This window comes from Podarcis erhardii (assembly GCF_964252035.2).
Source record: "Podarcis erhardii genome assembly, chromosome: 4".
Taxonomy (NCBI): Eukaryota; Metazoa; Chordata; class Lepidosauria; order Squamata; family Lacertidae; genus Podarcis; species Podarcis erhardii.
The window spans coordinates 66,987,676-67,002,105 of NC_138508.1; the positions used below are offsets into that span (position 1 = coordinate 66,987,676).

General features: G+C 39.0%; 1 protein-coding gene across 4 annotated transcripts in view; it reads left to right on the plus strand.

The window, feature by feature from the left end:
- Nucleotides 1-14,264, plus strand: part of ADGRG2 (adhesion G protein-coupled receptor G2) — a 50,903-nt gene extending 36,639 nt beyond the window's left edge. For all 4 annotated transcript variants that reach the window (XM_081859052.1, XM_081859051.1, XM_081859053.1 and 1 more), the window contains 12 exons: nt 2,440-2,596; nt 4,602-4,745; nt 4,843-4,965; nt 5,287-5,329; nt 5,546-5,649; nt 6,397-6,524; nt 8,300-8,568; nt 10,612-10,711; nt 11,341-11,624; nt 11,868-11,969; nt 12,989-13,141; nt 13,233-14,264. In XM_081859052.1, the coding sequence (XP_081715178.1) occupies nt 2,440-2,596; nt 4,602-4,745; nt 4,843-4,965; nt 5,287-5,329; nt 5,546-5,649; nt 6,397-6,524; nt 8,300-8,568; nt 10,612-10,711; nt 11,341-11,624; nt 11,868-11,969; nt 12,989-13,141; nt 13,233-13,417 (1,792 nt within the window). In that variant the 3' untranslated portion in view covers nt 13,418-14,264. The remainder of the gene's footprint in view (nt 1-2,439; nt 2,597-4,601; nt 4,746-4,842; nt 4,966-5,286; nt 5,330-5,545; nt 5,650-6,396; nt 6,525-8,299; nt 8,569-10,611; nt 10,712-11,340; nt 11,625-11,867; nt 11,970-12,988; nt 13,142-13,232) is intronic.
- The last annotated feature ends 166 nt before the right edge of the window (nt 14,265-14,430 follow it).

The window sequence follows — 14,430 nt, forward strand, 5'->3', positions numbered from 1 at the left end:
ATTTTGCTGCTGCTGCTGGGGGAGAGAAGGGTCACATACCAAGTGAGATCATTTGTCCATCTTGCTTAAAAGTGTCTACACTGATCGACACTGGCTCATCAGGATGTGAGACTAGAGATACACCCAGTCCTCGACTTCCGGGTTGACGCGATCGGTGTAATGGCGGATTCCCTCCGAGCTCCGGAGGGAATCGGCTCCTCTGAGGACGGGTCTTGCCGCGCCGGCGACGCGGGGACCCTTAGAAACCACAGGTGCGGATACCTGTGGACCTGGTGACTCGGTGGGCACCTTAAGCGCCCCCCCTGACAGTCGAAGAGCCTTTTTAAAGGCTGCGGAGAAGGTACGGGGGGTGGCGTGGTGCTGAGAGTAAAACCGCTACCTCAGTGGAGTGAAGCCGCAAGCCATTCACCGGAGAGCGTCAACTTTCTACCTGAAAATTCGATTGGATACAAACACCCCGTGAGTAGAAGAAAACTTGGACTTTAAAAAAATCGTTATTTGTAAATCGGGCAAACGGGGGGATGTGCTAAAGGGAAGTCCGCACCCCCCTTTCATACAGACAATTGGAAGCAAGGAGCGAAAATCTAAGATCGGAAAAAAGATTTTATGTCTACGGAAACTGGTAAGAGACTTTAATAACTTTTAAGAACAAGTTTTATTTTGTCAAGTTGTGCTGGAGGGAAGAGACGAACTTTGGAAACTTTTGTGACCCCCCCCCCCTTGGACCTGGGAGCGTCCTGCACCAATCTAGCCTTAAGGAATCGGAGTTTGACAGCTGTCAACTGAGCTGTCAAACAGCTGAACAAAGGACAAAACTGTATTACTATATATCTCTTTGGTTTAAAGGTGTTACATATAAACAGACGTGATTTGAAACAAAGTAATAAACAATAGGGTAAAGGATTGCTGGCGTAAAACTTTGAATAATGGCAATCCCCCTAGGGGAAACCAGTGACACTACAATGGCTGCAGAAGGAAAATTACTAGCACAAATTGAGAGAGCCTCTTTTCTCGTGGGAATCTTACAAGAACAATACATGACCTTGATTTTTAAAACAAACAACCTTGCTGATGGAACTAGAGACTTGTTCTTGAGAGACTCTGTAGCTCAACCAAATATGACATCTTTGGAGGGGGTGAAGGAGGAAGTCGGAGAAGAGAAAGTGTGGAAACCTATGTTGCCAGAGAACAAAGAAACCTTTTGGATTACAAAGTATGAAGACATGAGACTGAGGAGAAAAGTGAAGGAGGAAGCCCTTGGAAACTGTGGAATTATGAAAATTAAAGGAGTAAAGAAATATAACTGGGACTTCCTCCTCTTTTCTGGCCTTTATTATCTGCAACCTGGAGGACTTTTGGTAGAACCCTGGCAACAAGTTTTCTCAATTAGGTTTGAACTGGGAGAAGAGGAAGTAACTGTAACAGACACCCTTCGAGACCTGGAAACCAGCAAAAAGGAATATCAACAGAAAAACCGGAGAGAGACTGAAATAGACTTGAGGGCTGGAGATGTGAGGAATCCTGGCTAGGAATTTTATGGGAGGATAACTACCTGGGAAGGGACAGATACCCGGGCAGGGAGGGAGGGGGGAAAACAGATTTTTGAAAAACTTTATGATTTTTGGATATTGTAAATTTGATTTATACTTTAATATAAAAAAGGGGAGATTGGTATATAAATTTTGATTGATCTTAGAAAAAAGGATTTATTGCATATAAGAAGATAGGGTAATAATATGGGGTTTAATAAGATGAACTAAGTTGGAGAATAATGAGATTAAGTTTAGAGAGAGGAATAAGAACTTGCTGAATTAAATTGGGGAAGTGGGATGTATGTGGGGGGGTGGGGGGAAGTCATATGTGTTGTTTGTTGTTAAAAAATTTGAAAACCCAATAAAAATTTATATAAAAAAAAGAGAGATACACCCAGTCCTACTTTGAGTTGCTAGAGATTGAACCTCGGACCTTCTGCATACAAAGCCAATGGTCTACCACTGAGTTACAGCCCTTCCATGCACAAACACATGTGGCCACTATGGGGCCATGGATGAGTAGAAGGCCTCTTTAGATGCATAAAAAACCCCAAAAGCTCAGTTATCTGATTATAGGATTCAAGAGGTTGATACTTACCTGGGCCTTCTGATAAATGAATACTTAATTTTCACTCAAAAATTGAACATGTCCGTGACTTCTCAGCTTTAGTGATACCTTTTCAAAGCATTTCTATATTTTCAAAACAAAACAAATTCCTTCCAGTAGCACCTTAAAGACCAACTACTGGAAGGAATTTGTTTTGTTTTGACTATGGCAGACCAACACGGCTACCTATATTTTCAAGTTATTCAAGTGAAGTTACTTTTCATTAAATGCTTTAAATTTTTTTCCAAACCTATTACATCAGGAACATCATCATGTCACCTCCTGTTTTTACTTTAATAGAATAATAAAAATAGTGGATGGAATTGGCTTAAAATTGAGCTTCCCGGCAGAATCCATTAATTTAAGCTTCCCTTCTCTGGCTCTGGCTGTGCAGAAAGTCAACAGCACCTCGTTTAATGGAGTTTCTTTCGCTGTTGAAGATTCCCCACACCTTCAGGTAAGCTCCCCCTCCCCTTTTTGCTTCGGTAAACCTGAAAGGGAAAGAGAACCTGGACATACAGCTTGAGTTTGGGAGTTTTGTTAAGGGTTGTTAGAGTTGTTAAGAGACCCCTGTTGCCCTGACAAACCTACAGTTCCCAGAGTGGTTATCAATCAATCTCTCTCTCTTCCCAGGGAATCCTGAAAACTGTAGCTCTGTGAAAAGAATAAGGATCTTCTAACAAGGACATGTTAAAAACAGCCATAACTGTTAAAAGTGGCACAATACTCCTTTAAATGTATAATGCAGTTGGAGCCATTGTTTGATGGAACTTACTGGTACATGCAGAAATTCAGATTGCAGCCAGGGCATTGAACGCCAGATGTGCAGGATATAAATAATAAATTGTTGTTGTTATTATTATTATTATTATTATTATTATTATTATTATTTTATTTTATTTTATTTTATTTATCGCTTACTTCTAAGAAGGCATGTATAGGATTGCAGCGTAGTCTTCAGCATTTAAATGAAAAAACAGGCTGTATTGGCCAGTAGATTTCAGGGTTCAGTGGGCTGTATCCAGTGCTTTTTTTCTGGGGGGACATATACCCCTAAACATTTTGTGATTCTAAGTTTAGCCTCATTGAGGGGCAGTATTTCAATATGAGTAGGAAAATGAGAGTACCCCTAAACATTTTTTAGGGGGGGGGGAGCACTGGTTTTATCCAATAGTAGCTTTGTTTTAGTATAGAGTGCTTCTGCTTGCACAAGCTGGAGCAGCTAATTTTTACTGAACAACCCCACCCCCCTGGCTTCCACCACCCTTAAGTCCTTCTGCCCCATACAAAAGCTGTTTCTAAGAGTTGGCAGACCCTTTAAAATAGAATGGAGTGTGACATGGAGGACTGCAGGAGCTTATTTTTAAAATATGATTTTAAACAATGTGACATATACTCGGAGTCCTGTAGTGATTTCATGCTCTTTATTGCAGCTTGTAAAACAGTGATTGAATTTCCCCCCAAACCTCAGGCTTTTATATACATTACTTACACAATGATTCCCGTCTGATTGGCTGATTCTGCTTCCCTCCTGGAGCCTGATTGGTCTTCTCCTGCAGGCCAATCAGCGGTTGCATTCTACGATACTACCAGCCTAATAGGCTGATTAACTTCCTCCTGGAGCCTGATTGGTCTTTTCCTGCAAGCCAATCAGTTGTTGCATTCTAGGATCCTACTTGCCTATTGTTCTAGGATCCAAGCTTAGTACATAACACCATGATTACAAAGAGTTCCTGATCGGATGAAGGCTGACAGAATTGCTTCTTTTCTCTTGCAGTTGGCTCTGGTGTTTCTTTCTGCCATGTGTTTGCCTTGTCACAAGCATTCTAGAGAAGATCGTAGAATAATTTGATGCTTATGCCCTCTGTGAACACTAGAAATAAGATGAAATAATAATGAAACCTAAAAATCCTTCTGAATTGTTTAGAAACTAGGAAAAACAAATATATAGGAAGCTGCCTTACATTGAGTGAGACAAATTTATATTGTCTACAGTGGCTGGAAGCAGCTTCCCAGGGATTCAGGCAAGGAGCATCTCCCAGTCCTACCGGGAGATGCTGAAACCTTTTGGATGCAAAGCCGCTGTTTGTGCGCAATTTTAGCTAGCCATTCTTAATAATGTAATTTTATGTTACCTATATATGAGTCATTAGGATCTGAAAGAAGAGGACTTGCAGCATTCAGGGCACACACAAATTCATCTGTTCACCAATTAGACTGAATGGGCTTGAAGAGGGAAATGCTTCCCCCGCCCCACAGCTGATGCTTCTCTTTGTTGGTTGAAGTTCATAATGAGTGGAGTCAGATTGGGGTAGATAGATCAATTTGATATAGTCAGTGCCAGTAATACTCTTCACAAAGCACAGCTCCAGACTAGGCTAAATCTAACACAAAGCACAGGGTCCAATTGCCTCTCTATTTTGTATGCATAATAATATATATCTTCTCTCTCTCTTTTTAAGGTTGCTCTTGGATCTGAAGTGCCTACAAAAAGTGCTGGATCCATTACACTTCCATCATCAGTCATGACAAATTTGTCACCAGAAGCTCAGCATCAGGCTTCTAGAATTACCTTCAACTTTTTTGAGAAGACAACTCTTTTCCAGGTATGCCAAACATCTTCAGACTTTAGCTTTAGTGTATTGTGGCTATAAATACATTTTAATACAATTAACATGAGGGTGTTTTTTTCTCTCTCCCCAGGATCCCTCACTGGACAATTTGTCCCTGATCAGTCATGTTATATCATCAAGCGTTGCTAACCTCACAATTAGCGACTTGAAGACAAATGTTACTGTCACACTACAAAATGCCAGCCCTACTCAGGTACAAATGCAATTTGACCAGTTAACAAGCTTCTATTGCTACAGAACACAGAAATGAAATGGTCTCATCACAAAAAGGGTCTAATTTACATTAGGCAGACAAGAAAAAATAGCCACATGGAACAGCTGAGATATGATTTGATGGTGGTAAAGGAGCAAGAAAGGAAAAATTCCTGGGGTGGGTGGGTGCACATTTATCTATAAATGAGAAATATTTGTAAACAGAAAGCTGATTTTCTTTTTATTGTATTGTTCATTGTACATGGTTTAATTTCAAGGTGTCTTGGAGATAACAATCTTTTCTCCCCGTCTCTCCAAACAGGGGAATTTTGTCAGATGTGCCTTCTGGGACTTCAGTAAAAATGGTATGCCTGTGTGGTTCTGTCTTTTAAATTTTATTAATTCAATCAGTTTATATTCAACAGCAAAAAAACCGCTTACATCTGTCCAGTATATAGAAGACTACTACAAAACTAAACAATCCAACAGTAGCAACCACTAGTTTAACTTGCATTAACTTTGCAATAGCTTAAAACTCTACCAGTTATATATTAACAATGGAACCTTTTAATTCCTGGCAGGTGGCAAAGGAGGCTGGTCCTATGATGGCTGTGTAGTTAAAGAGAGAAGAACAAATGCAACCGTCTGTAGCTGCAACCATCTCACAAGCTTTGGAGTTTTACTGGTAATGCCTGTAGTATATAACCAAAAGCTGCAAAGCGGTTCCTTATGCCACTAGGTCTTAATGGGTGGCTTGCCTTGTGGCATAGAAAGGTGGGGGAAATCACGGGAATATACCTGATTGCAAAGCCCTTTGCATTGTTGGTTAAAGTACCTGGGTTGTGGTATTAAAAGAGACTAATATGTGCTTAAAAACTAGTATGTGCTAAGGCACATGATCCTAGGTTCATGCATGGGAGAAAGAAAGAGGTTCAGTTCAGGTGTACATATATCAGTTTATTTAGCTGAGACATGCACAAGCTTTGTCCCCATATACTCCACCCGTTTGCTGCTGCTTCTTTCCTTTTCCAAGTGTTCTATGGAAGACTTCTTTCCCAATTAGGATGTGGTTGGAAATTATGGTTAATTTACTTAGGAAGTCTTCAGATGCTGGTATGCTGAGAAGATGAAGGTGTGGCCTAAGGACAGAGCATATGGGCACAAGGCTTGTGTAGATATCTCAGTTTGGTAAAACCAGATATTTATGCTTGAACTGAGCAAGAGAGATTAAGGTAGATTAAGTTGGATTTTGTAATCTCTTTGTAAAAATATGGATAACATGTAGCATTTTTAAAAGAAATTATTTATCTAGAGCCGCCTTACTGTAGAAATCCAGGTGTTGGTTGTTCTGGCAGTGAATAACCAGAACGTGGCTTGTAAATGAAATTTGTTCTCATGCTTCAAAAGAAAACATTTATTATTTCCTTTGCAGGATTTATCAAGAAACGCCACTACTATATCTCCCACACAAAGGCTGATTCTAACGTTCATCACGTACATAGGCTGTGGCCTTTCAGCCATTTTTCTTTCTGTTACTCTTGTTACATACATTGCATTTGAGTAAGTACCTGCTCAGTTCTAATCATATCATAATGATGGTCATTATTTACTGCATCTATTATTTATTTATTCAAGGTATTTATAGACCAGTTTTCAGGTGGACCTCACAGAGTACCTTTCATAGGATTATTACAGCAATAAGTGCTGTTGTTGTTTTTTTTAAACTTGTTTGTTTGAAAGAAGCTGTTGCGGCTCCTTCACATTCCCCTCAGGGCAAGATGGTTCTGCTGAAGCCCCTGTGTGGCAGGCAGACGAGGAAAGAGCCTCTTTAATGTGGCTTATATATTGATGTAATCCCATTGAAGGATATCATACAATATTGAAGGACATTGATATTTTGCTATAGCTGAGAGCAAATTTCAAAAAAGAAACAGCTAAAATTTAAAACAACCTTGGATTATAATAAAGTTTTGTTTATGTGAAGTCAGGGATAGAAATTGCCTTATACTGAATAAAACAATATACATATTTTTAAAAGCATCGTCTTGTCTTTGCAATTGACATTGATACAAAGAAACTCATTGAACAAATTTTGCAGTACGTGGCATGCCTTAGTGGACTGGTTAGACTCCAAAAATATTGTTCACAAGAATTGATATGACCTGGAATTTAACTTCTTGTTCTGTTGTCATGCAAAAACATAAGTAATCCTACCTTTTGTGTTCTAACCTGTGTTGTTGTTTCTTCCCACACCTGTTTGAAAAAAGAAGAGTGTATATTCAGTAATTTCACAATTTCACTGTAAGAACAGGGACATAAATGAATCAATTATTAGATGCCACTTTTCTTTGGAATAGTGATTTATTGCCCCAAAAGACAATGTATCTGTTTTTCCAACCATTTTTGTGATGGGATGATGAGCTGCTTGTGCGTAAAGCTTAGTCCCTCAGAGCTTGGGCCTGGGTATCAAAGCTCTGTCTATAGCGGAGCCCCTTAAACATGGCTCCCTCAATCACTGGCAGAATCCGACAGTGGTCGTTTGCGGAATCTCTTCCAACATAAAAGCTCCTTAACGGAAACGCGTCTTCGGGATTCTCGGCGCGACAGTTTCCGGCGAGGGGTGGGTGTACCAATAGGAGGTCCTGAAACTTCCCCACTGTTTTTGCTGGAAGTCTCCCTGAGCCATCCCTCCGACTCACTTTCCCTTGGAGCTCCCTCTCTCCCCCTGCTGGTTCCCTCCTCTGCTGCCGAGTCTCTCCTAGCCTCCGTGAGCCCTTCCACCACCTGCCTTTCCGATGGCAGTTCCCTGACAATTTTTGTTCTAATTTAGTTATAACAAAAATTATAAACTATTCCATTTGCGTTACTATCTATTGTTATAGATAATTAGCTTTATCCAGACTTGTTCTTTTGCAAATGGAAATACTCATTCTGTTTGCAGAAGACGTAAGAGTCAAGGGAGGGTTTTGCTGGAAGAAGCAGAATTGGTGAATATTGCCTGCCCGCTTCCTCCAGGAAAAATTAGGGACCATGCTAATTTTCAAAAAATTATAATAAAAATAAAATATTAATAAATTACTGATCAAGCATGTTTTTAAACTGCACTTTTTATACTTGTCTTTCACATGATTTTAGAATTTCAAGATACCCTGGAATTTATTAATTTCTGTTGCAGCTAAAAATTAGTAAAATTTCATCTGCACATATGGTCTTTGAACTGCAGTTGGAAAAGGTTATTTGTGTCTCAGATGGCATTAAGACCATTAAGATTGTCACTTTTCTTGAATATTGTGATTGATATTGATGCAGGCGATGTTCATTACTTGTTTTTATAGGAAAATCCGAAGAGATTATCCTTCTAAAATCCTCATTCAGTTGTGTGTTGCTTTGCTTCTTCTGAACCTGGTTTTTCTCCTGAACTCCTGGATTGCTTTGTATAAGAACGAAGGCCTGTGCATCTCAGTTGCTGTATTTCTTCATTATTTCCTTTTGGTTTCTTTCACTTGGATGGGCCTCGAAGCCTTTCACATGTATCTGGCCCTTGTCAAAGTGTTCAATACTTACGTTAGGAAATACATCCTAAAGTTCTGCATTGTTGGCTGGGGTAAGTATTTCTTTCTGGATTTATCTTTGAAATGAGAATATATATGTCCTTCTAACTTGTTTAGAAGGATGGAATCCCATACTCACCTGAGAGTACAGCAATTGAACACAGTGGGGCTTTACTTCTCAATAGCCATATATAGGATTGCACTTGCAGATAGGTAGCCGTGTTGGTCTGCCATAGTCAAAACAAAATAAAAAAATTCCTTCCAGTAGCACCTTAAAGACCAACTAAGTTAGTTCTAGGTATGAGCTTTCGTGTGCATGCACACTTCTTCAGATACACTGAAACAGAAGTCACCAGACCCTTCTATATAGTGAGAAGGTGGGGAGGAGTATTACTCAGAAGGGTGGTGGGAACGGGTGATTGGCAGATAGCTGTGATGAGCCTGTTGACGACTCTTAACGACTGCAATAGGTCTTACAGGAAAAAGCAAGGGGTGAGAAGGTGAAAATGGCTTTGTCATGTATAATAATATAATAATATTTCCTGTAAGACCTATTGCAGTCGTTAAGAGTCGTCAACAGGCTCATCACAGCTATCTGCCAATCACCCGTTCCCACCACCCTTCTGAGTAATACCCCTCCCCACCTTCTCATTATATAGAAGGGTCTGGTGACTTCTGTTTCAGTGTATCTGAAGAAGTGTGCATGCACACGAAAGCTCATACCTAGAACTAACTTAGTTGGTCTTTAAGGTGCTACTGGAAGGAATTTTTTTATTTTATAGGATTGCACTGTTAGTTGCTAATGGGAGATCTATACACAGAGCAAATGTGCTGCAGTAGACAGTGTGATAGAATTAGACTAGGATTTAGATTTCCATGAGATGTTGAACTCAGCTACATTAGTCAAATTACATTATAAATGCATTATAACACTGTGACACCAGATGGTGCAGTAGAGCTGGAATTGCAATTCGGTGATATTTTCCATTGTGAGCTTTACAATGGTTTTTCCCCCCAGAGCATTTTCAGAGCGTTTTTTTATAGCTGTGTAGATCTAGCCATAGATTCAAACCGCCTTCAGCTGTGAGACGCATCTAGTCTTAGGCAAATCACTATCTCTCTACTTAGCTTACTACACAGTAGCTTTTTTTATTAAGATTTAATTGATTCAGTTTAACTGAAATGAAACAACAATAGAAGTCAGTGTTGTTGCAAGGATAAAGTAATATATCATCATGTATGCTTAGTGAATTTTAAAATAATAGGATTGTTATACAATTTTTTGCAGCTCATAATACTTGTCTTTTTTTAAAAAAAAAGTCAGGCACAATTTCTTGGAAACTTATTCAGCAATTAATATTCAGAGGGAACCAGGATGTTATGGCTTGTAATAGTGAACAAGAGCATTGCATAGGTACAAATGCAATGTGTTGCTTCCTACCATTGCTTGCTTCCGTTTCCAAGCAGCATTGCAATAGCATACCTACCCCTGGCTGAAATGATAGCAATGGGGGCTCTAGGCCTACCTGAAGAGGGCATTCCAAAGGCAAGGAGTGCTGCTGAAACAGATCAGTCTGAGCTCTCAGAAAAAATATTTGTTTATACATATACGTAGTCATGTGCTTTTCTTCTGACAGTGATGTCAGCAGACTGCTTTCGAGTATGCTAATCTGTGGGATTTCAACTCCTTCTAGGAAACCTGCTATGCCACATAGTGCTGTTGTAAATATTTTAAATGTATATGTATTGCTCTGAACATTTGTAATATCAAGTAGTGTCCATCCACCAGAATGATGCGTCTTCAAATTCCTAGGCCCCTGCATCCCTCCCTGCACGTCCCCAAAATCTGCTTTGGAAGGTCAGAGCATCATCTAGGGTAGATTTGAGGAGCGGCATGCAGGGTGGTGCAGGGGAAGAGAGGAAGGAACCATTCCAGTCCTTTGTGCAAGCAGAGTCTGCTCCCACAACGTTGTATTTCATCCTAAATACATGTTTTACTGTTGTTTCTATACAGCTGTTCTTATTGCCATCTCTCCAACAACCTAAGTATGTTTTTGCTATATTTTCCATACAGCTAATGCCTTTTTATCTTTCAGGGGTACCAGCAATTGTAGTAGCCATTGTACTGATAATATCTCGAGATAACTATGGACTTGGCTTTTATGGAAAGTTTCCCAACGACTCAAATGATGAATTGTAAGTCAGCAACAACTGCCATATGCTGAAAGTATGAAGTTGCTTAAGTAAAAATCATACAGGGATTATTTTTGCTCCTCTTAATAATCATTCTTAAGGTCCTACGCCATATGTGTGACTGAGTTAGTACCATACATATCTCTGGAATGATGGAAGAAAAAGAAATGATATAAAATACAGATGTAAAATTAAAAGCATAAATTTAAAACATGATTGTGCCCTGAATATAAAGAAACAAGATATTTCATTGTGTTACTTTAGGTGTGATATATCCTTTTGAATGCACTTGATTGCAGCGATAGAAAAAGTTAAAAATTTAAACCAAGTGAAAATCTGATTAAATATATATATATTTAATCTGTAAAGATAGTTTGTGGCCTAGTTACTAACTTCAATTGCAAGTAAGGTAGATGTGTAGCGGTCTCATCAAAACTGCAGACTACATGGCCCAATTTTTTTTATTCTGTTGCATGATGGGATGCTGTTCTGCCGGGGGGGGGGGGAGAGAAAGGGCTTTACTGTACGTGGAACTAGTCACGTGACTTTCTCAGTTTAGAGCTTTTCATTTTCAAAATGTTTATGGAACTGACTCTAACTTTTCATATCCCGTTTTGTATTTTTTTTTTTAGTTGCTGGATTAAAAATGATATTGTGTTTTACATCACGGTTGTGGGATACTTCTGCACAATATTCTTGTTGAATATCAGCATGTTCATAGTAGTGCTGATTCAGCTTTGCAGAATCAAAAAGAAGAAGCAACTTGGTGCCCAGCGAAAAACCAGCATCCAAGATCTCAGGAGTGTTGCTGGCCTCACGTTCCTACTGGGAATTACTTGGGGATTTGCCTTTTTTGCATGGGGTCCTGTAAATCTTGCATTTATGTATCTCTTTGCCATCTTTAACACCTTGCAAGGTATGTTCTTGGAGGTTTTTTTTTTTTAAAGTAGATCGTATTAAGACAGAATTAACAGAATACTTATAGCACTCTGTACAATGCACACAAAACACTATCTGGATGCAATCCTTTGGTCCCAGCAAAGGGTGTAATAGGATCAGTTGAATCCTCCTCTTTGATGATCTAGCAGTTTTATAAATAATTAAAAAACCAGGTAAATCCAGTGCGTCCCTTAAACTTTAACACATTCTTTTTTTGCAGGTTTTTTCATTTTTATTTTCTACTGTGTAGCGAAGGAGAATGTCCGCAAACAGTGGAGAAGGTATCTGTGTTGTGGAAAGTATAGACTGGCTGAAAATTCTGGTAAATATATTTTTTTTAAATGTTAAAATGTGTGTAGTCTCAGTGAGTTGAATCTAAAGGTGCTGTGATAGCTCAGTTGGTAGAGCATGAGGTTCTTAATCTCAGGGTCCTGGGTTCACACTGGGCGAAAGATTCCTGCACTACCGGGGGTTGGACTAGATGACCCCCAACTCTACAGTTCTCCGATTCTATGTATCTTTGTAAGCAGAAAATGCTTACAAAGCACTGTTACAAATGGTTCCCCTGCTGGGGACGGGACAGTGCTGTGTAGAGGAGGGTCTGGGAAGACATGCTTCCATGAACTCTGAGCTTGGGTAAGGCTTCTTTGACTGCATCTAGAATTTACATTTTTCACTGTTGCCAAATAAATTTACCAATGTCAAACAAACCATTTTCAGACCATATACAGTGGTACCTCGGGTTAAGTACTTAATTCGTTCCGGAGGTCTGTTTTAATCTGAAACTGTTCTTAACCTGAAGCACCACTTTAGCTAATGGGGCCTCCTCCTGCTGCTGCTGCTCCGCTACCACACGATTTCTGTTCTCATCCTGAAGCAAAGTTCTTAACCCGAGGTACTATTTCTGGGTTAGGGGAGTCTGTAACCTGAAGCGTATGTAACCCGAGGTACCACTGTATTGGTTTGTTAGTGTAATTTATATACCGTTTCTAACTCTGTAATTACGCAATCAGCAGAAACTGTTCTGCAGTGTTTATCAAAGCACAAGTTGGCATGCTATTTGAAGCAGATTAAAAATCAATTTTATGAAACTGAGTTATTGCTATTAGAGAACTTTGGTATTAAGAGAAATTGGATAGTCAACATTTTCTAAATTACCAAGGATAAAACAACAATTTAAAAAATGTAAAGTACCGGCAAAATCTATGGTTATAAAACCATTGGAGGGGGGGGGGAATAGGGGCTTTATAGATATGAGGTTTAAATTACCTTATTAATAGTACTTTTGAATGGGGCTTTAACATACATAATCATTCTTTTGTAATCCTTATTTTGCTGTAGATTGGAGTAGAACTGCTACAAATGGATTAAAGAAGCAGAATGTTAACCAGGCAGTATCCACTTCCTCCCATTCTTTGCAATCAAACAGTAACTCCACTAACTCCACCTCAATGCTCATGAATAATGATTACTCAGCTCAAGCAAATGGGAATGGTATGTATACAGTACTGAGATACTCAGCTTCTATACTGAACCAGTCAACTGGCTTGAGTTCTAACAATTTTTTTTTTAATAAACATTTCAGGCAATGTCTCCAGTGAGAGGAATGGCGTTTCTTTCAACGTGCAGAATGGCGATGTCCGACTTCCTGACTTTTCAGGGAAACAGCTCATATTTCAAGAGAACCATGACACAGGCCCTAAGAAATCTTGCATTTCACTTAGAAGGACTTCAAAGAGAGGGAGCCTGCACTTTATTGAACCGATGTGACATTATTAAAAGTTGCTATTGTTTCACACAGTGACATATAGGTTTATTTTAACCGTTTTACATAATGTGAGAAGACTACCCCCCCCCCGCCCCAGGAAAGGACATTATTTAATATATAATAGCAAAGCTTCAAGGCAGCCTCCGATGGTCGAAAGAGTTTGTATTGTTTTTTTCTTTTAACGCCAGTGAAATTAATTGACAAGGTACATTAGACGTAGCATCGTGACTGGAAAACACGACCGGCTAAATTGGGGGGGGGGGTGTTTTAACAGCGGATGTTACAAGTTCCTTTTACAAGTTCAACTTACAGTTATGAATAACTCGAAACATTGTACAGTAATGTATTACTATAGATAATTAGATGCGAAACTGAAAAAGATGCTTAACAGTGAGATCCTTTACATGTCTGTTCAGAAATAAGTTCCACTGAGTTCAAAGGAACTTACTCCTAGATGTGTGTGTAGGTATGCCTACATAGTAATATGTGATGTCTGCATCTTTTAATAGGATGTAGTCACAGATATAGTATTGTATATAGACAAAACAACAACTACCTTTGATTATCCTTTATATTTATTTCTTGTAAATTAAGTTTAATATTCCTTTGTATAGAAAAAAATAGTTGTGCAGAGTTTGAAGCCTTATTGTAATTATAAATTTATATGAAGTGAATTATTTCAGTTTTCCTCGAATACTTGTGTAAGTATATACAAAAATGTGTCTGTGAAATAATTTAAAATGGTCATATACAAGTTGGGAAGACATTAGATTGCAAGTATGACTTCTGTTGGTGAGCTTGCTCATCACAGTTTAAGAACACATGAAAGCCTATTGGGAATTTTTTTTTTTAATCTACAATTTAAAGATGGTTAGAGGACAATCTACCACTTTTTCTCCCCAGAATGATGGTGTCATGTTAAAAGAAAACCACTCACAGGTGTTTGGGCTTGAAACAAATTATTCAAGCATTGGTGATGCCATGTCATTTACCAGGGATATAACAATAACAACAA